The 22,960-nt window shown below is 59.5% G+C and overlaps 1 protein-coding gene across 1 annotated transcript in view; it reads left to right on the top strand.

Moving 5' to 3' along the window:
• Positions 1 to 8,629: 8,629 nt before the first annotated feature.
• Positions 8,630 to 22,960, top strand: part of MYO15A (myosin XVA) — a 55,299-nt gene continuing 40,968 nt past the window's right edge. Inside the window, exons 1-10 of the mRNA XM_012664988.1 lie at positions 8,630 to 12,193; positions 14,300 to 14,382; positions 14,971 to 15,034; positions 15,828 to 15,937; positions 16,142 to 16,216; positions 16,425 to 16,521; positions 20,717 to 20,820; positions 20,935 to 20,998; positions 21,840 to 21,953; positions 22,601 to 22,762. Coding sequence (XP_012520442.1) covers positions 8,630 to 12,193; positions 14,300 to 14,382; positions 14,971 to 15,034; positions 15,828 to 15,937; positions 16,142 to 16,216; positions 16,425 to 16,521; positions 20,717 to 20,820; positions 20,935 to 20,998; positions 21,840 to 21,953; positions 22,601 to 22,762 — 4,437 coding nt within the window. The remainder of the gene's footprint in view (positions 12,194 to 14,299; positions 14,383 to 14,970; positions 15,035 to 15,827; positions 15,938 to 16,141; positions 16,217 to 16,424; positions 16,522 to 20,716; positions 20,821 to 20,934; positions 20,999 to 21,839; positions 21,954 to 22,600; positions 22,763 to 22,960) is intronic.

Raw genomic sequence — 22,960 nt, 5'->3', positions numbered from 1 at the left:
GTGTAGCCTGGGCCCGTGGTGCAGGCCCAAGCCTGGGGTGGCAAGGAGAACGCAGGGGTCCTCACTCAGGCTGGAACGGGCCCAGGAGGTTGGCCAGGGTCTGCAGGCCCAGACAGCCCTCTGGAGGGGGTCTGGCTGCCAGGGTAGGCAGCATCCCCAGGAGGCCCTGTGAGAGCCCTTGGGATGGCAGGGAGGCTACCCTGTGAGAGCAAGGTGGCTGGATGCATTTCCCGTTGCCTCAGAGGCCAGGGGTGGAGGGGTCACCAGGTGCTCGCTGAGTGCCCAGTGTATGCCAGGGGCTGTACCGGGCCACCCGCACAGCACCCTGTTCTCCATGGGGTGCGACTCCCTGTAGGCTACACAGCTTGTGAGTGTAGAGCCAGAATTTATTAATAGGACCTCTGAGTGGCAAGGAAGGCTTCCTGGAGGAGTTGCGCCTTTTAGGGTGGATGCAGCAGGTACCGTGTGGCTGCCAGGAGGGGCCAAAAGCTCCCCTGGGAGGCCTCGGGCCAGGCTGGAGTGTGGGACAGGCCCACTGCTCAGCTCTCCAGGCTGTTCCTGCCTTCCCTGTCAGCTGCTCACTCCTTTCCAGAGACAAAACAGGAATAATAGACATCATTAAATATACATGGGGCCCCAGGCGGTTGGCGTGGTGGGCTGGGCGACACTGATCTGCTCTGCTGGGCCAGCCGTGCTCCTGGGGGCCAGCCACAGGACCCCCATTAGGCGGCATGCAGGCGGGGAGCAGGCCACGGGACCCAGGTAAGGGGGCCCTAGTTCTGGGTCCTTGGGGTCTGCCCAAGGTGTGTCTTTGTAGGTGTGTGGCCCCCAGGTTGCAGGGGAGAAGGCAGCAGGGGGCGGCAGCAGAGCTGGGGCCTTTTCCCCTAACTCAAGGAGGCTCTTGTCTGAGCCTCACTTCCTCCACCTGTGAGATGGCGTGACGATGCCCACGCAGTCCCCGTCTGGCGATGAGGGCATCAAGACAGGCCAGTGCTTGGTGGCTCACCTCAGCCCCTGTCCCGGCTGCCCTGAGGCCTGGCCGTGAGACCCTAAGTGAGGGTTTCTGCCTGTGTGATGGTCATTCCCACTCTCCGCCTCGCAGGCCGGGCCGCTGGGCCCAGGGAGAGGCAGGCAAGGCCCTGAGTTCACAGGGTGTCAGGCCAAGTCCAGGCCTTGGGTGGGATGCAGGCCTATTCTGTCTCCCAGCTGGCTAGGAAAGGGTGGGAGGTGAGTCTGGGGGTCTGGAGGTCCTCAGGCAGCAAGGGCTCAGGCCAGAGGCTCGGCCACTGGGCCACCCGTGGTCCTCACTGGGCCGGGCCTGTGCCCATGGATCAGGGTAGTCCACGCATCCATGTCGCGTCCTGGGCTTTCTAGGTGTGTGGTCGGCATGGTTGTACTGTCTACACCTGTGTGTGGGAGAGAGGGGTTGTGCAGCTGTGCATGCCCAGGTCACTGTGAAATGGCAGCTCATGGTGCCCTTAGGGTTAGGGAAGGCCCCTAAAAAGCCCCAAAGTTCCCTGACCCACCCCCAGGGTAAACTCCAGGCTTGGGTCCCACCCGTCGGCCACCCGGTTCCCATCACTCACCCTCCCTGGCAATTACAGGAGGGGCCTGCACTCTCGCTCAGGCCTGTCCCCAGGCAGCAGGCCTGCGCTCAGGGGTGGCTTCCTGTGGACCCCCAGGGGTGGCCTGACCTGCAGCTTTAGAAGACTCAGGTGTGCAAAGGAGCCGAGGGAGTGAATGCTCGTCAGGCTGTCCCTTGCCTGTGCATTCCTCCGTTCTCCACGCACCCCTGCGGCTGAGATTCCACAGCTCCTCATGCCCGCACTTTCCTTTGGCAAGAAAGCTCGGTTGGGGCCTCTTCTTCCCCGTCTGTCCCTCTCCCGGACAGCTCACCCACCCCAGCCCGATCTGCTGCATGTCGTCCCTTCGAGTTCCAGACCTGGGTCCAAACTGACCCCTTGACTCTCCACTGCACTGTCCCACAGCCACTGCAAACCCACTGAGTCCCAGACCAAACGTGGCATTCCCACGTGGCCCCACCTCACCTCAGAGATGACTCCTCTGCTCATCCAGCCTCGCCAGGGCAACCCCAAGTCCACCTGGCTCCACCCTCACCCCAGCCCCATCCAGCCCCTCGCCAGGGCCAGCCTGTTTCAACTCATCCTGAATGTGTCCACTGCACTCCCTACAGCCCGGTCCCAGCCAAGCCACTGTCCCCGTCCCATCCCTCTCCACATGGTGGCCCAAGAGCCGCTTTCCAGACCACTTTCCAAGAAGCGATGTGAGGCAGGGGTGGAGAGCATGGACACTCTGGAGCCAGGCTGCCTGGGCTCAACGCTGGTTTCAAGCTGTATGGCCTCAGGCAGCTTGAAACCTCTCTGGGCCTGTTTCCTCATCTGAAATGAGAATAACCATCCCCACTTCAGAAGGTTGTGGTGACAGTCGAGTTCCGTGTGGCCTGGCAGTTCTGAACACAGGCCCCATCGCTTTCTGGCTGTGGGCTCTTGGCTGAGAAATCTAACCTCTCTAAGATTGAGGCCTTCATCTATAAAATGTGAAGACCAGTTTCTATCTTACATATGTGAGAATCTAGTGAGATTGTCCCAAAAAGCATTCGGCACAAAGCCTGGCACACAGTGAACATTGGCAGTGTCGGTTATTTTCATTACTTTCAAATTGCAAATCCGTTCATAGCAATACTGTAAGCTTAAAGCCTTGCTGTGGCTTCCCACTATTTTGGGAATGGTGACCAAAGTCCCGTCCCAACCTCCACTGCCTCCTGGGGCTGGTCCCTGCCTGCCATCCTGGTCACTTCTCATTCCACATGCCCCCCATCACATGCTCCAGACACAGGACTTTCCTTGAAGCCGTTCCTACCACCTAGCCTTTGCACATGCTATTCCATCTACCTGGAATGCTGTTCCCTCTTCTATGTGATTGGCGCCCTCTCCTCCTTCAGATCTCAGCTCAGGGTTGCCTTCTCAGGGGAACCTTCCTGGACCTTCAGTGCAGTGTTTGCCCACCTAGAGTCATGCCCTGACCTTCACAGCTCTTGTTCGTGTAGCTCTTTGTTTAAAGTCTGTGCTCCCTATGACATGGGAAACTCCATGAGCGCAGGAAACATGTCTGGTTCCACTCAACTTTGTGACCCCCTAGTGCCCAGCACAGTGCTCGGCACATAATAGATGCACAACTAATATTTGAGGAATGAATGAATGAGAAACTTGCTCCCTGATACCCCTCTTTGCCTGTGCAGAGGCTGGGGGCCCTGAGAGGGAGGCAGCCCCTGCTCACCACTAGCTTGAGCTTGGGCCCCCAAGACCAGGAGAGGTCAAGTGGGTGGGCCTTGCCACCAGCAGTCACCCAGACCACCCCCACCCCAAAGCAGACAGGGTAGTGGCCTGCAATGACAATGCTGACAATCATAATGGCCACTTACCCAGGCCAGGCACTGTACCCAGCTCTCTGTTTCTCATTTAACATCCACATCAGCCCCAGGAGGCGGTGGCACTGGTAGCACCTACACCTACGGATGAGGAGACCCTGGTGCAGAGGCTGTGTGACTTGCTGTGGGTCAGATCAGGGACAAGAACGAGACCTGACCCAGAGCTCTGAGCCACCCCACTCTGTATCTCCTGGGCTCTGTCTCTGGGTGCTGTTTGTCTTCCTCCTCCTTCAGCTGGGCTTGACTCTGTGGCCAGCAGTCTCTTCATCTGGACAGGAGGGCTCCAGAGTGAAAAGAAGCCTGCCCAAGAGTTTGCAGCGGGACCTGGGCAATGGCGGCCTCTCAGCCTTTCCCCTGGACAAACTCCAGGCAGACAAAGACCCCCATTGGGGCAGGGAGGGGTTGTGGCTCTAGGAGGCGTCCTTAAGCCTGAAGGGCTAGCCCTGTCCCACTTCTCCCCTGCAAGTCTCTAACCGCTCTCTGCCTCAGTTTCCTCAAATGCCACGGGGAGCTGGGGTAGGGGGCAGGGCTGGACCTTGTGGCCTCGGACCTTGACATGCTTCCTGGGAACCCCTCTAAAGGGGTGTTTCCACTCACTGTCTCCAATTCCTTTTTTTCCATTGTTATTTTTTCACTTTTTAAATGTTACCTTTTTTGTTTGTTTGGAATCAGAAATGCATTCATATGGTTCAAAAATCAAACTGCTAGAGAAAGGTTTACAGTGAGATAACCATTCTCATTAAGTTCTTGCATATCTTTCGCAGTATCTCTGTATGTAAATAAAAGCAAATACAAACATATTCTTACCCCCACACACACGCACACGCATGCACATGCTCCATACAGAAAGAAGGCCCGGGTATTCGCTGTAGACGAAGGCTGCACTGCATCCTGCCTCCTGCATCAGCAGATCCTGGCGCTCGCTCCCAGCAGGACACAGAGATCTTCCACATTCCATGTTCCAGCCATGTGTTGCTCCATCCTAGAATGCATCATGGTCTATCGTAGCAATGAGTGGCTCTGTGTGTGCCCCGTCCCTATGTGCACAAAGGGTGGATAGGACAGACTCCCACTCCCTCCCTCCCTTCTCCCTCCTTCCCTTCCTTCCTTTTCCTTGTTTTAAAAATCAAGATATAGGCCGGGAGCGGTGGCTCACGCCTGTAATCCCAGCTCTCTGGGAGGCCGAGGCGGGCGGATTGTTTGAGCTCAGGAGTTCGAAACCAGTCTGAGCAAGAGTGAGACCCCGTCTCTACTAAAATTAGAAAGAAATTAATCGGACAAACTAAAAATATATAGAAAAAATTAGCTGGGCATGGTGGCACATGCCTGTAGTCCCAGCTACTCGAGAGGCTGAGGCAGGAGGATCGCTTGAGCCCAGGAGTTTGAGGTTGCTGTGAGCTATGATGATGCCACAGCACTCTAGCCCGGGCAACACAGTGAGACTCTGTCTCAAAAAAAAAAAAAAATCAAGATATAATCATACAATTGGCCTGCTAAAGTGCACAATGCAGTGGCTTCAGTGTGCCCCAGGTAGGCCCACCCTGTGACCGACCACCACGGTCCTATCCTTCTCGAATCCTCTCCCATCAGATGTAACCTCCCTCACCTGCACCACTCCACTGGGACCACCCTTGTCATGGTCACCCCTGGAGCTCTAAGGAGCTGCATCCAGTGGTCAGTTCTCCATCCTCGACTCACCTGGCCCGTGTGCCCATCTTTCGCAGGGGCGCTGTCCTCCTCCGCAGCTCAGGCCCCTACTCCTTCCTGGCTCTCCGCCGCCTCCTCCGCTGGCTTTGTGGTGATCACTGACCACCTCCTTTGCCCTGGAACAGCGCATCCCTGGGGCTCATTCCTTGGTCTCTCCTCCCTCTGCACCCATTCCCTGGTGTCATCCTCCAGAACTGTGGCTTCAATGCCGCCTAGATGCCGATGACTCCCTAACTGATGTCACCAGCCCTGATTGCTATGATGGCCCCTGATAGCTCCCTGGCAGTGCCCCATGGACATCTGACACTCACACATCCAGAGCTGATTTCTGGGCCCTACCTCCTCAACCCCCTCTGCCCGCAGCCTTCCTCACCTCAGCCGATGATGGCCTCTCCATCCTCCCCGCTGTTCCGAAAGGAAACCTGGGAGCCAGTGCTGACACCCCCTCAGCAAATCCCGTCGGCTCTGCCTGCCACATATGCCCAGCATCCCACCACTCGTCCCCACCTGCACTGTGGCAGCCCAGTCCCCCGCGGAAGCCTCCACGCTGGCCTCCCTACCTTTGCCCTCACGCCTGCAGTCAGTTCTCCTGCGGCCCAGAGGCTCCCATGAAGACCGAGGTCAAATTGCATCCCTTCTCTGCCAAAATCCTCTCACAGCTCCGCCTTGCTGGCCGTCAAAGCCAAGTCCCCAATGTAGCCCACAAGACCCCACACCTGTGCCCTCGACCTCCGACCTCAACCCCCAGCTGTGCTCCCACTGCCCTCTGGCCACCCTGGCCTGGCCTCTGGTCCACCCCTCAGACCCAGGTGCTACCCGCAGCGCCCTCTCTCTCACCCTGCCCAGGGGCCCTTCCCCGACTGCTCGGTGTCACATGCCCCCACTTCACGCTGCCCTCCTGGCTTTCTTTCCACCCACAGCGCTTACCACCACCTGGCTGTCACCTATGTTACTCGCTGTCCTTGTTTACCGACTACCCCCGCCCCTAGATGTCAACTCCATGGGGATTTTTGTCTGTTTCATTTACGGTTGCATGGACAGAGCTCAGACAGTGCCTGGCACAGAGCACATGTCCACAGAGACTTCTGTGGAATGAATGAATGAATGAGTGAACGCTGGCTATAGGACCCTCAGGGACAGGGGACAGGCTGACTGAGGAATCCAAATGGAGGCCCCGAGCAGGGACGCAGCACATCAGGAATGACCACCTCGGAGGCCTGGCTGGGTCCCTCCACCTCCCAAACTCCTGGCAAGAACAGGCTATGAGGTCAGCTCAGCTAAGCCCCGGCTCTCTCCAGCATCCGAGGCCGCTCCTGTGTGACAGGCCAGCCGCCCCAGAGCCGAGCGGGCAGAAGGCCCAGTGAGGATGGTAGCTCTGGACCTAGCCAGACCTAGCTTCTGCTTTCCCAAGCCAGGTGACCTCTAGCAAATCCCTTTACTGCTCTAAGTTTCCTGTCTGGAGAATGCAGATAGTAGCAGTTCCTACCTCACGGCCTGTTGTGAGAATCCCGTGAGATCGTGTGCCACATGCCTGGCCAGGGCCTCACTCTGGAAACCGGCTCCAGGAGGCGGGGCAGGCGGCACCACCTTTAGGTTCAGAAAAACATCTCTGTCCTTCATTTTCCCTGAGGCAGGCAGCAGCCACAGCCCAGAAAGAGGAAGGAGCGTGCACAGCGTAGGAGGAGGTGGTAGGGCGAGCGAGCGCACTGCGGGAGGCCCACTTCCTGCGCACCTGTGCCCCAGCCCCTGCCCAGGAAGCCGCCCGACAGCCCCTGTTTCCATCGAGCCCCTGCCCTTCCCCACGACTGCTTGCCCCAGGCACCACAAGCCCCTGGCATGACCCCTCCAGATGACTGGGCACTGGCTGGCTCTCAGCGAATCTCAGAGGGGAGCCGGAGCATGAGGAGGACAGTGGAGAGGTGGGGAAAGCGGACAGAGGAGAGGCAGACGGAGAGGGGAGCCTGGCCTGCTCACGTTCCCTCTTAGCTCCTCACCACTGGCCTGGGAAGGCCTCTCTCTGTCCCCGTTTCACAGCAGAGCAAGCTGAGGCTCTAAAGCCACTCACCCGAGGGCACAGAGTTGGCGAGTGGCAGAAGCAAGGCCAGAACCTTGCCACTCTGTGGTCTCCCTCGACAAGCAAAGCATTAGATCTAGGATCCAAAGACTAAACTGCAGTTCAGTGAGTCGGAGCCTGACAGAAACTAGAGGTCTGCAGCCACCCTGGCCCCTGCATGTCCTGATCCTTCGGCAGAGGGAGAAAAAAGAGGAAGAGGAGGAGGAGAGGGAGGAGCTGGTTCTGAGGCTTTGGCCCTAGGGCTGCCACCCCCACCCTGAATGTTCTCCTGCCCCCTACCTCTTTTAGTGCAGATTTTCAAAAGTGAGTCAGACTGGTCAACCAGTGGGCACATGGCCTTGGGTCAGGTGCCCAGCTGAAGCAATCGGCAGCACCAAGGGAGGGCAACCTACTGAGCCAGGGCAGAAACTAGGAGGAGAGGACAGGCCTAGGCAGGGGCCTCAGACAGGCGCCACCAGGAGGCATCTCAGCCTCTTCTACTGTCCGGCAGCTCCATCAGGTCTTGCTGCCTCCTGGTGAAGGAGACAGGGCACAGCTTATCACTTCCACCCTAAAGATGAGACAACTTAGGCCCAGAGAGGGCAAGGACTTTCCTAAGGCTGCATAGCCAGTCAGCAGCATAGGTGGGGATCAGGGCCAAGGACTGTCCCCCCACAGTAAAGCCTCACAAGGCCCTGCTGGAGTCCTGCTGAGACACCCCCACCTTGTCCTGGCTCTGAGCTAGCAGCCTGGCTCTCCCCCATGTATTATTCAGCTCCTGAGAGCTGGCCAGCTCCCATTACACTGACCACAGCCCTGGGCACCTGCCCTGCCCGTTCCCCTCCTCCCCAGCCCAGGATCTGGAGGGTCCAAGGTTCTCCTCCAAGGTGAATTGGTGGGCTTCCACCATCCCACCCTGGGCTCAGGAAACCAATCTTCACTTCCAGTCCAGTGAAGATTTGCTGGGTGGTTGAAGGCAGGTGGCATCCTGTCTCTGGGGCTCAGTGTCTTCCTCTGTGAAGCCGCAGTGACCCAGGGGCTCCCTGCAGGGGTTGTACCAGCTGAGGCACAGGGAGGGCCTGACCAGGATCAGCAGGGTTGTTGCCATGGTGACTCTAAGGCCAGGATGTCTTCCCCAGCACAGTCTGGACAGGCCTCCCCCATCCCAGTAAACAACTCCCACCCACTTTCCACCACTGCTCAGGGTGAAACCCAAGGCGCCTCTGGAGGAAATGAATTATGGATCTGCCCTCCCGGAATCCTGGCCCGGCTGCCGCCACACCACCCTGGCCAGTCGCTGCTGCTCTGAGCCCAGGGAGGCCGTGTGTTCGGCACAGGCAGGAGGACCAAGCAAGGCCCCTGTCTCGAAGTCCCTGAACCTGTGATACCGGCCACAGGTCGCTGGGGCGCGGGTGGCCACCATGGCTAAGGAGGATGATGAGGAAAAGAAAGCCAAGAAAGGGAAGAAGGGGAAGAAGGCTCCGGAACCAGAGAAGCCCAAACGGAGCCTGAAGGGGACATCGCGGCTGTTCATGGGCTTCCGCGACCGGACACCCAAGATCTCCAAGAAGGGCCAGTTCCGGAGCGCGTCGGCTTTCTTCTGGGGCCTCCACACTGGCCCCCAGAAGACCAAACGCAAGAAGAAGGCCCGCACCGTGCTCAAGTCCACGTCGAAGCTCATGACGCAGATGCGCGTGGGCAAGAAGAAGCGGGCGATGAAGGGCAAGAAGCCGTCCTTCATGGTGATCCGCTTCCCCGGACGGCGCGGCTACGGCCGCCTCCGGCCGCGCGCCCAGTCGCTCAGCAAGGCGTCTACGGCCATCAACTGGCTCACCAAGAAGTTCCTCCTCAAGAAGGCCAAAGAGTCGGGCAGCGAGCAGGCCACGTTGGACGCCTGGCTGCAGCGCACGGACTCCCGCGCGGGCTCCCGCAAGCTGCCCTTTCCGTCGGGCGCTGAGATCCTGCGGCACGAAGGCCCGCTCCGCAGGTTCCCCCGCAGCCGCAGCATCTACGGGGCGGGCGAGCCTGTGGGCTTCCTGCCCTTCGAGGACGAGGCCCCGTTCAGGCACTCGGGCTCCCGCAAGTCGCTGTACGGGCTAGAGGGCTTCCAAGACCTGGGCGAGTATTATGACTACCACCGCGAGGGCGACGACTACTACGACCGGCAGTCGCTCTACCACTACGAGGAGCAGGAGCCCTACCTGGCAGGCCGCAGCCCCTACGGGCCAGCCTGGCCACCCTACGGAGACCACTACTTCGGGTACCCGCCTGAGGACCCCTACGACTACTACCACCCCGACGACTATGGTGGCTCGTTCTACCCAGGGTACACCTACGGCTACGGCTACGACGATTACGAACCCCCGTATGCGCCCCCCTCGGGGTTCTCGTCCCCTTACGGCTACCACGACGGGTACGAGGGCGAGGCGAACCCGTACAGCTACCCCCTGGATCCCTACGCGCCCTACGACGCGCCATACCCGCCCTATGACCTCCCGTACGACATGCCCTATGGCGTGCCTTACTTTGATACCTACGGGGTCCCCTACACCGTCCCCTATGCCGAAAGCATTTATGGCGGTGGGGGCGAGGCCATCTACCCTCCCGAAGTGGCCTACCTCTACCCAGAGGAGCCGGCCTTCGTGTACCCCTGGGTACCGCCACCCATCCCGTCGCCCCATAACCCTTACGCCCACGCCATGGATGACATCGCGGAGCTGGAGGAGCCGGAGGAGGCGGGCGGCGAGCGGCAGAGCACCTCCTTCCGCCTGCCCAGCGCTGCCTTCTTCGAGCAGCAAGGCATGGACAAGCCCGCTAGGTCCAAGCTGTCCCTCATCCGCAAGTTCCGCCTCTTCCCGCGGCCCCAGGTGAAGCTGTTCGGGAAAGAGAAGTTGGAGGTGCCGCTGCCACCCTCGCTGGACATTCCATTGCCCTTGGGGGATGCGGAGGAAGAGGAGGAGGAGGAGGAGATGCCCCCAGTGCCCTACGGCCACCCTTTCTGGGGCTTTCTCACTCCGCGCCAGCGCAACCTCCAGCGCGCCCTGTCCGCCTTCGGTGCCCACCGGGGCCTGGGCTTCGGCCCCGACTTTGGCCGCCCCCAGACTCGCCCAGCCACCTCGCTGGCGCGGTTCCTCAAAAAGACGCTGTCGGAAAAGAAGCCCGCCCCGCGGCTCCGGGGCAGCCAGCGGGCCCGAGTGGGCGGCCCCGCGGTCAGGGAGGCGGCCTACAAACGCTTCGGCTACAAGCTGGCCGGCATGGACCCCGACCGGCCCAACACGCCCATCGTGCTGAGGAGGGCGCAGCCGCGGGGTCGCAACAACAACAACGCCCACCGCGCGCCCGCGCCCAGGGCCCGGGCCCTCGCTCGCTGGAGCGCGCTCGTCTCCCCGCCCGCGCCCCCGCGGCCCCCCAGCCCGCGCCCGCCGCCCGCCCCACCCTTCTCTCCGGTGCTCCCGACCCAGCCCCGGCCCGCCTCGCCCTACGGCTCCCTCCGCTGCCACCCGCCGCCCTGGGCCGCCCCAGCTCACGTGCCCCCTGCGCCCCAGGCGAGCTGGTGGGCCTTCGTGGAGCCCCCTCCCGTGAGTCCGGACATGCCCCCGGACCTGCTCCCCTTCCCCGGACCCCGGCCCTCGTTCAGGGACTCCCGCCGGCCAGGGATGCCCTTGGGCTTCCCCGGGGCCTCCCCGCAGGCGTCGCGGAGGCGGGCCTGGTCCCCTCTGCCCTCACCCCAGCCCTCGCTGAGGAGCCTGCCGGGCCCGGGCTACCGCTCACCCCTGGGGCCCCGGTCCCCTCGGCTGTCCGTCCGCGCCGGCCCTTTCCAGCCACCCTTCCCGCCCCCGCCCCGCCGACCCCGCTCGCTGCGGGAGCCCCCGGCCCTCGGCCGGGCCTCGGGGAACCTGGGTCCACCCCGCTCGCCGCTGGGCTCGCCCCGGCCGCCCTCGCCGCCCCCTCTGCTCGGCCACAGCCCGCGGCGCCGCTCGCTCAACCTGCCGTCGCGCTTCCCGCACACTTGGCGGCGCCTCAGCGAGCCACCAACACGGGCAGTGAAGCCGCGGGTGCGTCCGCCCTTCCACCTGCCGCCTGGTGCGGGGTCCTGGCGGGTGGCTGCTCCATCCCTGGAGCCCCGGGAGAGCCCGAGAGAACCTGAGGACTCCGAAACGCCTTGGACGGTGCCCCAGCTGGCCCGCAGCTGGGACGTGGATGTGCCTGCCAGCCAGCGCCCACCCTCCCCCTGGCCAGGAGGGGCGGGCAGCCTCCGAGGCTTTTCCAGGGCACACCCTGTGCACGAAAACCCCTTCCTCCAGCACGTGGGCCCCGTCCCACCTCCACAGCCTGAGGACCCAGCTATAGGCTCCATCAATGTCTTCTTGGGCAGACACCGTGACCCCGGGCCTGGACAGCTCACCAAATCGGCTGGCCCGAGCCCTGAGAAGCCTGAAGAAGAGGCCACTGCCGGGGACCTTCAGCCACCACCAGAGCCAGAGCCTCCTATCCCAACACCCCCCAAGGATGTCCTTCCAGAAAAGAAGACATTAAGGCCCAGCCTTTCGTACCCACTGGCTGCGTGTAACCAGACAAGAACCACATGGCCACCATGGCACCACTGGGGGACACTGCCCAGAGCCCCAGCCCCCTTGGCACCCAGAGGTGCCCCAGGTCCCCTGCCCAAGGGGGGCCAGCCGCACCAGGCAGGCCCTGGGCGTTTTGCTGTGGTCATGCCTCAGGTGCAAAAGCTGAGCTCCTTCCAGCGAGTTGGGCCTGCCACCTTGCAGCCCCCTGACCAGCCTGCTAAGGACTGTGAGCCCAGTCCTGAGCCACAAGCCTGGAGTCTGCGCTGGTACCGCCTCTGGCTGCCAGTGGATGCCCACCGACACTGGCCACGAGTACATACCCACCCCAAGTCCTGCCACCTGGGCTCCAGAGCCACCTACCTGTCCCTCAGGGGCCTCTGGGAAGAGGTTGGCTCCAAAAGCTGGCAGAACAAGGTATGGGGGCACAGGTCAGAGACAGGGGTTGAGGGTTCTGGCTTAGGAACTAGGACAGGAGAGACGGGCTGAGGAGCCCCGTGTAAACTTGGTGAGCTGCTGCCTGCTTGGGCCACAGTCTCCACATCTGTAAGTTGAGGAATATGGCCTGGTCCTTTCAGAGCCTCCAGAAGGTTGAACAAGGGGATGCCCAGCACAGGCAGGCCAAGGACAGAGATGTAGGAAACCTTCTGGGGTGCTTTTGGGAGGGGATCTTTGTCAGTCCCAGCCTGGGCCCTGGACAGCTGTGCCCTCATCCAGTCTGGATGGCAGGTCTGGCCCTCAACTGCCCCTCAGAGATTTTGGCCAAGCCAAGTGCAAAACTGCAGGGCTTACCTGTCCATCCTGCCCACCCACACACCCAGATCTGTGCTATTTCTCTTGCCTCCACTGACCCTCTCCCAAACTGGGATCTCCTCTCTCTTCTCAGGGCTCCAGCTGCCCTTTGCAGTCCCCTGGGCTGAAAGATTCTAGAGTAGGTGAGGGTGGGAGGCTCACAACCCAACCTTCCAGTCTCCTCATTGCTGAGTGGGGAAACTGAGGCCCAGAGGTCACACAGTGGATGGGGGACTGAGCCAGGAGTCTGTCTTGGGCCCTCGTGGGGTGCAGGGCAGGCAGCCCATCTGAGGGGTGCCTAGCCCATGCCTGGCTGCCATACTCATAGCGGAATGTGAGCCTGATGCTGGGGTGGTCACCGGAGCCTCCCCCGGGACACCCAGAGTGGGCGGGGCAAAGAGGGGTGGCTGGTGCTTCTCGGCCTCTGCAGACGGTGCCCGGCAGAGCGGGCAGCCAGCCGGGCCCCGGCAATGGCAACTGGGGCAGCCTGGCTGCTGGGGGGGCCCTGGCCCCGGCGGCGGGTGCCCCGAGCCGTGTGGGCTGCAGCATTGCGGGAACGGGACGTGGGGCGCCCAGCAGTAAAGGGCAAAGATGCCTGGGCCCTCCTCACCCTGGAATACGTGAGTGGCTGAATTATTCAGGGTCTGTGGCCAGTGGAGAGCACATGGGCAGGGGGGTGGCCAGAGGCCAGGGAGGAAAGGGTGATACTCTTCATGCCCTACTTAGCAGCTCAGCAGCGGGCACGCAGGGCTCGCCCCTGGTGTCCTCTTTCCTCACCTGCTTAGGGAGGGGTACAGCTAGGGTGGGAAAGGCTGAGGGTGTACGTGTGTGCTTACAGCGATGTGGATCCCGTGCAGACCTGTGTGCCTTAGTGTGTTTGCAAGCGTGTACCACAGCCAAAAGAGGAAAGCAAGTGTGTGTGTGTGCCAAGGTCTGAGCAGATGTGGCATCCATGGCATGGCATCCAAATAATCCATCAGGATTATGTGTCCCCCCTCTGCATGTATGCACATATATGTGTGCACATAGATGAGCACAGCGGAGACCATGCAGCCCAAAGGTGGCATTGGAACTTCCATTCTCAAGACCCTCGGGGTGGGGAGGGCCATAGCTGTCTGCCCATGTGCACATGCCAAGTGGAGAGTGTGTACCCCAGCCGGGCCCCACAGGCCTGCATGCGTATCCACAGGCCTCCTGCAAGACCACCTGTGGGAACTGTACAAGCTACAAATGCCATCGTGTGTGGGACCACACGCAGGTGTTTACACATTTGCCCCAAGACAGGCGTGGGGGTATGGTGCTGAATCACTCTCCATCTGTCTTCACGGAGGCCCCTTATGCCAGGACATGAGGGTCCATCAAGTAGTCACACTAGCCAGCACATGCGGTCTGCTGGCGCAGGGAGAGCTGACACTGGGAGGGAGCCAGTGTGTGCACACATGTATACGCGTGTGCCTGTGCTTGCCCCCCAGGGCAGGACACTTAGGAGCTCCGGAGAGCACTCACCCCAGGGGTACCCAGGCACTGAGGGCAGGCTTGTGTCTCTGTGTGTGAGGGTCTTGTGCAGCTTCCATGGGCTACAGTGTTCTGTAGCAAGGAGGCCTACAGGACCCACCCAGCCTGGCCTTGGGGTTCCCTCTCCACCAGTGGGAGCAGGTCCCAGGGGTGTCCAAGCCAAGGGCTTCTGTGGAGTGCCTTCCAACCTGCAGACACAGCCTGTCTCTTTCACAGATGCACTCCATCCGCAACCTGCCATCCGTGCGGTTCCACGAGCAGTGCAGGGAGGATGGTGTGGAGGACATGACGCAGCTGGAGTGAGTGGGCAGGGCCAGTGGGGTCAGCAAGGGTCACCACAGGGTGCCCACACTCCCAGCCGGACACATCCTGCCAGGAGCCCCTCACCTCCCAGAAACGCAGAGCCTCACTTTCCCCATTTGTAAAATAGGTGTCACAAAGTGTCACAAAGACCAAATATGTGCTCTGTAAGTCACATGGACCTGGATTCAAATCCCAGCCCCACCACTTACCAGCTGGGGAACCTTGGGCAAATCACTTCACCTCTCTGTGCCTCAGTTTCTCATCCACAAGGTGGGGGTGGGGTGGCTGTTGTGATGGTGCTGGCACATTGGAGGTATCCAAAATGTGGTGGCTGTGGTGACTCAGCCCGCAAGTCTGCTACCTCCAAGCCGCCAGTGAAGTAGGCACAATGATTATCACCCCCACTGGACAGATGAAGAAACTGAGGCACAGAGAGGTGAAGTAACTTGCCTGAGGACTCACAGCTGGTTGGTGTCAGAGATGAGACTTGAACTCAGGCCTATCTGACCAAGGCATTGCACTGAGTAGGGAGGGGGCCCATGCCAGCTCTAGGGGTGCTGACAACCCTCTCCATGCCCTTTCAGAGACCTCCAGGAGACCACTGTGCTGTCCAATCTCAAGACCAGATTTGAACGGAACCTCATCTACGTAAGGCCTGGGGCTGGGTCCTGCCCTGGGCCCAGGTCAGAAAGGCAGCCTCCTCCTGGGGCCGGGTGGGAAGCACAGATTTTTCCTGCTGGGCCCCAGACCTTGGCCTCTGATTTGAACTCTGGGGTTTTTCTATCATTTCGATGTAGAATGCTAGAGCCTGGAACTCTAAAATCTGAAGTCCTAAAATACAGAGTCTTAGAATGGTAGATGCCAAAGGCAGAGACCAAGAGATAGGGAATCCAGAAACGTGTGACCTCCCCCAACAGGGGACCCAACAGATAAAGCTTCCAGAGTCCTAGGATCTGTAGACCTGGATCCCAGAGTGGGGGCAGCCAGAGGGGTGGAAGAGAGAAAGACAAAACAGAGGCCAGAGGCCCAGAGCCACAGTGTGGAAGGCTGAGACACCTGGAACAGCTCTAGCCACCTCAGGATCCCCTGGGCTCCCCAGCTCCCTCCCCTCCCCAGGCAGTGGAGGTTTGACCTCAACAGGAGGCAGAAGGTCCTGGAGCCTGGGCCTGACTGAAAAAATGAAGCAGGCAGGAGCCCTCATGACCACCTTTGTAGGACTTGGCTATGGGGCTTTGCTTGCTCCAAACTGCTCCAAGCCTCAGCCTGCAGTGCCTGAGGTCCACTATCAGAGCACATGACCCGTCATGCTGTTAGGAGGCTCTGAGGCCAGGCAGCCAGACATCTGTCCTGATGGAAACAGGCATCCAGGCTCTCAGAGCAGGGGAGAGAGGGACAGAGGGACACAGGAGGCATGGCACTGAGGCCACTGTCTGCCCAGCAGACGTACATCGGCAGCATCCTGGTGTCAGTGAACCCATACCAGATGTTTGGAATCTACGGGCCACAGCAGGTGCAGCAGTACAGCGGGCGGGCCCTGGGAGAGAATCCCCCGTGAGTGTCTCTGGGGCTGGGGTGGGGTGCCGCCCTGGTGTCCCTGTGGCTCAGACCAGGATGGGTGTGGGAGCACTTCCCTGAGGGGGTGAGGGATGGATGGATTGGCTGCTCGGTTGGACACAGATGCCCCCTGCCCCCTGCTCTTTGGGAGCCCAGGGATGGGGGCTGGCTCCAGTGACGCCTAGTGGCCTGTCTCCCCAGGCACCTCTTTGCGATTGCAAACCTCGCCTTCGCCAAAATGCTCGATGCCAAACAGAACCAGTGCATAATCATCAGGTGAGCCAGGCTGCCTTTACACGGGGGATGAATGGGGGACCTCAGGCAACAGGTCTGCATCCAGCCAGACCTGCCATTGGGCCTCGGAAGATCTCTTAACATCTGGGGCTGGCCTGCCGCCCACATCCTCTTGCTTCACGGTGGGATCAGGACGCCCCAGAAGAGGCAGTGAAAGGTTGAAACTCACTCTGCCCCTTTGCCTGGTCAGTGGAGAGAGCGGCTCCGGCAAAACTGAGGCCACAAAGCTGATTCTGCGCTACCTGGCCGCTATGAACCAGAAGCGGGACGTCATGCAGCAGGTGAGCGTGTTTGTCCATTGCTTGGTCTGTCTGTCTACTCAGGATCCTCAGCCGAGCGCCCCTTGATGAGCACACCCTATGTGCCCCCCAAGGCTCCTTTGCCCCACTTGGAGGCTGGGGAGGCTGAGTGCCAGAGGGGGCCTTGTCCAGGGCTGCTCTTTCTGCCACCCCTCCCAGGGAGGTGCATGGGGAGGGGCGTTCCTGCCTGCCTGTGTTTCTGTAGCAGCTCTGGGTTCCAGCCTTCCTAGGCCGAATCAGAATAGAGGCCACAGAGGCAAAAGGAGTCATCTGATCTCTCCCACCCGGCTATTCCTATTCCTGGGGATGGCCCCAGGCCCACCATATTCTCACACCCAGGAGCTGTGCAGCCCCTGGTGGTGAAGAGGCAGGACAGGCCTGAGCATGGGTTTGGAGTGGCGTGGGGGAGGCAGTAGAGGCCAGGGGTGGAGGTGTCAGTGGACACCAAGCCGGGGCCTGTGCAGAATTGGAGGTTTACTGATGAGGCCAGTGCTAAGTCTTCTGAACCTGAGAATGTTAGGCCCTCATCTGTTCCCTTGATAAACGTTTGCTGAGGACCCACTGTGCGCAGGCTCAGGCTAGGTGCGCGGGAAGAGGCAGCAGCAGCCCAGGCAGGCACATATTTACACTTTATGGGTTTGCACTCCGGTGGTGGAGGCAGAAAGAAAAAAAGTATATATATATATGTATATATTCATACATACACATATATATGTAAGCAAATTACATGTATGTGAAAGAGTGGTAAGTTGTGGAGGAGGGCAGGGAGTGTTGGGCTTGTAATCGTACTCATGACCATCAGGGGAGGCTGTGCTGAGAAGGTGAGGGAGTGGGATCTGAGGACAGCTGGGGGAAGAACAAAGAGGTAGAGGGAGGAGCACGTGCAAAGCCCCTGAGGTGCGAGCAGGTGTGGGGCGCTCAGGGGATGGCACAGTGGCAGGGTGGAGTCCAGGCGAGGGAGCATGGGGATTCAGGCCAGAGAGGTGGCAGTGGGGGTGGTGAGCATAGCTGGAGCTGGGTGCAGGTCAAAGCCAGCAACTTACAGAAGGACCTGACTGGGGTATGAGAGAAGAGGACAGTCCAAGGGCCACCTAGACATTCAACCTCAGCCACAGGCAGCAGGGAGGTAGCTGGGCTGTGAAAGGGCAGGTTTGTTGAGAAGAGATGTCTGCTAGGTGTCCACGCAAGAGCTGGCAGGGAAGTGGCGGATGCACCACCAGTCTGGAGCTCAGGAGGCAGGGCTGGCCCACCAGCTCAGAATTCCCCTACCCTGAGCCCACAAAGGTTTGCATATCCCCATCAATGGCGATCCAGCAGGGTGACCCTGAGGGCATCAGTAGGGCTGCTCAGCCCTCAGTGGGGAGTAAGTCAGCCCAGGCTTTGTGGTCAGCAGGGGTCCAGCCTGGCCCAGCCCCTCTGATGCCTGCTTTGGCTGGCCAGCCACTCCCATCCCAGCCTGAGCCTCCGGTGGCCAACCAGATCATCCCTTTGCTCCAGGCAGACTTTTCAAAACCTTTCAGGTGAGACTTCTGGAGGGACTGGTTAGGCAGACAGGGAAAGAAGTGTGCTTCGAGCACCTCCTTTGTGCCAAGCACAGCACTGGGTGTCTTCCATTATTGTCACACCAGAGCCTCGCAGCAACCTTGGGAGGTTGGTACATTTGTGTCCATGTATAGATGGGGAAACTGAGGCCTGGGAAGGGAGATGACTTGCCCAGTGGAGGAGCTGGGATTTGCAGCCCATGGCAGAGAGCTGTCAGGGAGGATGGTTGGAATCGTGGATGTGGCTGGGTCTGTGAGTTTCTGTGCCAGGCACACAGGAGATGTGAGGACACGCCTGCCAGCTGCGATGCCCAGGGGCTCCTTTCCTAGCCAAGGCTCTGCCCTGCTCATGTAATCAGACAGCCCAGATCTAGGGTCAGTTTTAGGCATGGCTGGCTCTAGGGTCTTAAACAATGTCGCTTGTCTTGGCTCCACCCTCCCCCATGTATGGGCATCATCCTCAACCTGCCTCCCATTGGTCAGCAAGATGGTGCCATGGTAACACACTCAACCTTACCAGCATTTCAGAACAAGTCTCAGAACTCCCTCTCATTGGACAGGTTTTGGTCATGTGTCCTCACTAGAACCAGTGATGTACTGAAGGAATACTGCGCCCTGACTGGCTAAGGCCCGGGCCACAGGCTCCGCCTCTCTGATGTTCACCCTGGCTTCATGCCCCACCCTTTGCTGGACACTAGGAACAGAGAAGCAGCTGACCCACCCTCCAGTGCCCTCACAGGGCTCCCAGAGTAAGGGACAGTACAGGGAAAAGTCCAGGCACACCTTGACCCACTGAGCAGTCACAGGCCAGCCCTGGTCTGTTTCTGGGCCTCAATCTGCTCCTTTATACAATGGGCACAGTATTTTCTGGACTAAATGGGACGGTAGGTATGAATAAATGGAGGGAACTGGCACTGCCTGCAAGATTGCAGGTGTTACTTCTGTCTTGACTGGGCCTCCCTTGCTAAGAATTTATCCTGAGGAAATTCGTCAGCAGAAGAAAATGCCACATACACACCAGGAACATTCTCATCACGATGTTGTTTGTGATCCCACTCTCATGGACTCTAGAGTCCCTGGGCATGTCACTTCACCTCTCTAAGTCTCAGTTTCCTAATCTGTAAAACAGGGGTGATGTTAATACCTACCTCATAGATTGTTAACAGTGTTATAATCAGGGTAATGTGTCCAGCGCACAGTAGGTGCTGAATACGTGGGAGCTGTAATCAGCTGTGGTCACCCCTAGGGAGCTCTGTTCGTGAAATTCTATTCCCTTTTTCATTCATTTAGCACATATTTTTTGAGGGCCTGCTATACACTGTATCCTGTGTAGATGTGGGGGCTCAGAGGTGCACCAACACCAGATTCCTGCCCGTAGGGGTTGATGTTCTATTGGGGAGACAGGTGATACTCAAACAGACAAGGATGGCCAGGCGCGGTGGCTCACACCTGTAATCTCAGCACTTTGGGAGGCCGAGGCGGGCAGATTTGGAGATCGTTCCGCTGCACTTCAGCCTGGGCGAGACTCTGTCTCTAAAAAGAAAAAGAAAAAGAAAGAGACAGGAAATGAGAGAGTTTACCAATAGTGCTGAGGGCTCTGGAAGGAGAGAGTCTGGTGGTGGGCCATGCAAGGGTATGAGAGCAGCGGCTTCCAAGCAGAGGGACTGACAGGTGCAAATGCCCGGAGGCAGCAGTGTGTCTGGTGTGGAGGGAACAGCAAGGAGGGCCTGGCAGCCCCAGGGAGGGGAAAGGAGGAGGGGATAAGGCTGGCCTGGGCTGGGCCCAAGTGAGGTGGGAGCCATAGGGGGAAGGTGACCTAATGCAGGTTTTTGAAGGGCCCTCTGGTGGCTGCATTGAGAACACTGGAGGGAGCAAGGACAGCACCAGGGAGGAGGTCAGGGAGCCCCGGAGACTGGTGGCTGGTCGTGGCCATGGAGGCAGGGAGAAGAGAACATCCCCGCAGCCTTTTGGCAGGCAGAGCCAGCACACTCCCACACCCTGGGGGCCACACACCAGTCCCCAAGCCCAGACACCCGGAGTCTCTAAGGCTCATGGGTTTGCACCTCAGGGGCTCAAAGGGGTCCAATCCCTCCATGGTCTGAGGCTCCTGGTCTCCTGGTGGGGAGAGGCAGTCAGTCCTGCTGGTGACCCGCTTTTGTTCTTGTCCCTCTCTCCTCCTGCTCCTCTCTCCTGGGCGCTCTTGAAGATAAAGGTACTTGGCACGTGTGTGTGTGTGTGTGTGTGTGTGTGTGTGTGTGTGTGTTCAAGTGCACATGCATGTGCGCCTGGGAAAATGTGTGTGTGTGCATGTGCGTGCACGCTCCTGTAGCTGGAAGGACGGGCAGGAAGAGGCATCCAAAGGCTGCAGCTGGGGGCTTGTGGTCAGAGCCTGTCGTGTGTGGGACCCAGGGGCTGTGGGGGGCTGGAGGGCTGGGAGAGGGAAGCACAGGGCTTGCCATGTGGGAGCTGGGCAACATGGGGTGGAGGTTATTGCGGGGTGCAGGGGAGACCCCAGGATTCTACAGGGAGCCCACCTCCAGTTGCCCCTCACAAAGGGGGGTCCTTGAGGAGGCCTGAGTCTGGGTGCCTCCAGCCGTGCCCCCACCCAGGCCCCCAGAACACAACCTCCTTCCGTGGCACAGATCCTGGAGGCAACACCCCTCTTGGAGTCCTTCGGTAATGCCAAAACCGTCAGGAACGACAACTCCAGCCGCTTCGGGAAGTTTGTGGAGATCTTTCTGGAAGGGTGAGTGGGTCAGTGGATGGGACTCCCGAAGGCCTCACAGCACCTTCCATGTCCCGCTGCAGCCCCTCAGGGCCAACGTGCCCACCCTGCGAGCTGATTGTGTCTCCCACCCAGGGGCGTGATCTCTGGTGCCATAACCTCCCAGTACCTGCTTGAGAAGTCCAGGATTGTGTTTCAGGTGGGCCAGCCCTGCCCGGGCCCCGGGGGTGGGGGCAGTACAGATACTCAGAGCCTGGCGCCTGGGGGGTGAATAGATGTTGAATTAACAAACAGATACGTGCGTACATGTAAATGTGTACATCTCAGCCCGACACCTGGTCCCCCTCCCCCTCCCCATAGCCACAGTGGCTACTCCAGTCCCAGAGCACAGCAGGTGTGCTCCTGCCTCAGGGCCTTTGCACCTACTGTTCCTTCTCTCAGGAGCACTTATCCCCCAGATGCCTCTGGCCAAACCCCTTGCCTCCTCCAAGTCTTCCCTACGGTGTCACCTGCTCAGGGAAGCTGCCCCATTTAACACTGCAGTCCCTGTCCACCCCAGCAGAACTCGTGCCCCACCACGGCTTTATTTCTCTCCAGAGTACTTTTTGCTATCTGGTATGTGAGACCAGGGGCCTCTGTCTGCCTTGTTCCCAGCGGTGTCCTAAGGGCCTAGGATAGGGGCTGGTACTCGGGAAGTGCTCAGCCATCTGGAGGCCCTGTGTGTGCACATCTGGGCTACAGATACATGTATGTAGGCATGTGTGGCCAGTGCACACAAGAGAGGACAGGCTGCCTTTCTCTTATTTCTTCAAACAAAATGAGACCCCACCAGAGCCCTCTCAAGCCCCAGTCACACCAGGCTCCTGCCCTTACCCACAGCTGGCACCAGGCTGGGAGCCTTGCCCCTCCCAGAGGTGGCCAGTCTCATCTGCGGGCCCTCGTGTATGTTTGTACTTGTGGGCACGCCTCGGCCTGTACGTGTGTCTCGGGGTCACCTAGGTGGGTAGCTCCCTTCTCTGAACCCACCCCCCTCTCTGCAGGCCAAAAACGAGAGGAATTACCACATCTTCTACGAGCTACTGGCCGGGCTGCCTGCCCAGCTGCGGCAGGCCTTCAGCCTGCAGGAGGCGGAGACATACTACTACCTGAACCAGGTGAGCGCCAGGGCCCCCAGCCTGGTCTTCCTACCCCATCACCTCTGTGGGGCCGCGGGACCTGTGTTGGGGGATCCTAATGGCCAGCAAAGGTGATGGAGGTTTAGGGAGGGTGAATTTGGATTTAAGGTGTCTCATTGCAGTGAGGGGCTGAAGAGTCTTCAGGGTCCAAAGCAGGGGTAGGGGAGACCTACCTGGCTATGTGTTTCTCTGAAGTCTGGAACAGAACCAACCATCCTTGAGCTACCGCTTCCCTTCTTTGTGCCTCAGTGTCCTCATCTGTAAAAGGAGGACAACACAGTACCACCATGCGTGGATATAGTGAGGCTTGGATGAGGAAATGTACATAAAGAACATAGCACAGGGCCTGGCGTGTAGTACATGCTCAATAAAATTGGTTACTGTTTTCATTATTGTTATCGTTGGGCTGCCAAAAGGGTTAACAGGCAACAACCCTTGCCACGCGTTACCCATAGAGTAACCATGAGCCTGCCCTCAGCCCCGCTCAGAGCCTCTGAGCCCATGAGAGCGGAATGAGAGCTGGAGTGACCTGCTCGGGCCACTCCACCAGTAGGGCAGAGCAGGAACCTGGAGGGCTCCCAGCCCCCACCCAGGGTCCCTGAGCCCCAGCCCCTGCCCTCACCCAGGGTGGGAACTGTGAGATCGCAGGGAAGAGTGATGCAGACGACTTCCGCCGGCTCCTGGCTGCCATGGAGGTGCTGGGCTTCAGCAGCGAGGACCAGGACAGCATCTTCCGCATCCTGGCCTCCATCCTGCACCTGGGCAACGTCTACTTTGAGAAGTATGAGGTGAGGGAACACCACAGACTGCCGTGGGACCCCCAGGACCCTCGGGACAGGTCATCTTTTCAGAGGCTTGTGAGCCTTCTATATTTCCCCTCCAGGTGACAGTATGCGCATTATCATTCGTTCTTTCTTTCTTCTTTCCTTTAGGTTGTTTGTCTTTTTCTTATTAATATATGGGAACTCTTTGATTTTTTTAATTTA

This window comes from Propithecus coquereli, unplaced genomic scaffold (assembly GCF_000956105.1).
Source record: "Propithecus coquereli isolate 6110/MARCELLA unplaced genomic scaffold, Pcoq_1.0 Scaffold946, whole genome shotgun sequence".
Classification (NCBI taxonomy): domain Eukaryota; kingdom Metazoa; phylum Chordata; class Mammalia; order Primates; family Indriidae; genus Propithecus; species Propithecus coquereli.
The sequence above is the reverse complement of the archived record's forward strand: the minus strand, read 5'-3'. Positions and strand labels throughout refer to the sequence as shown.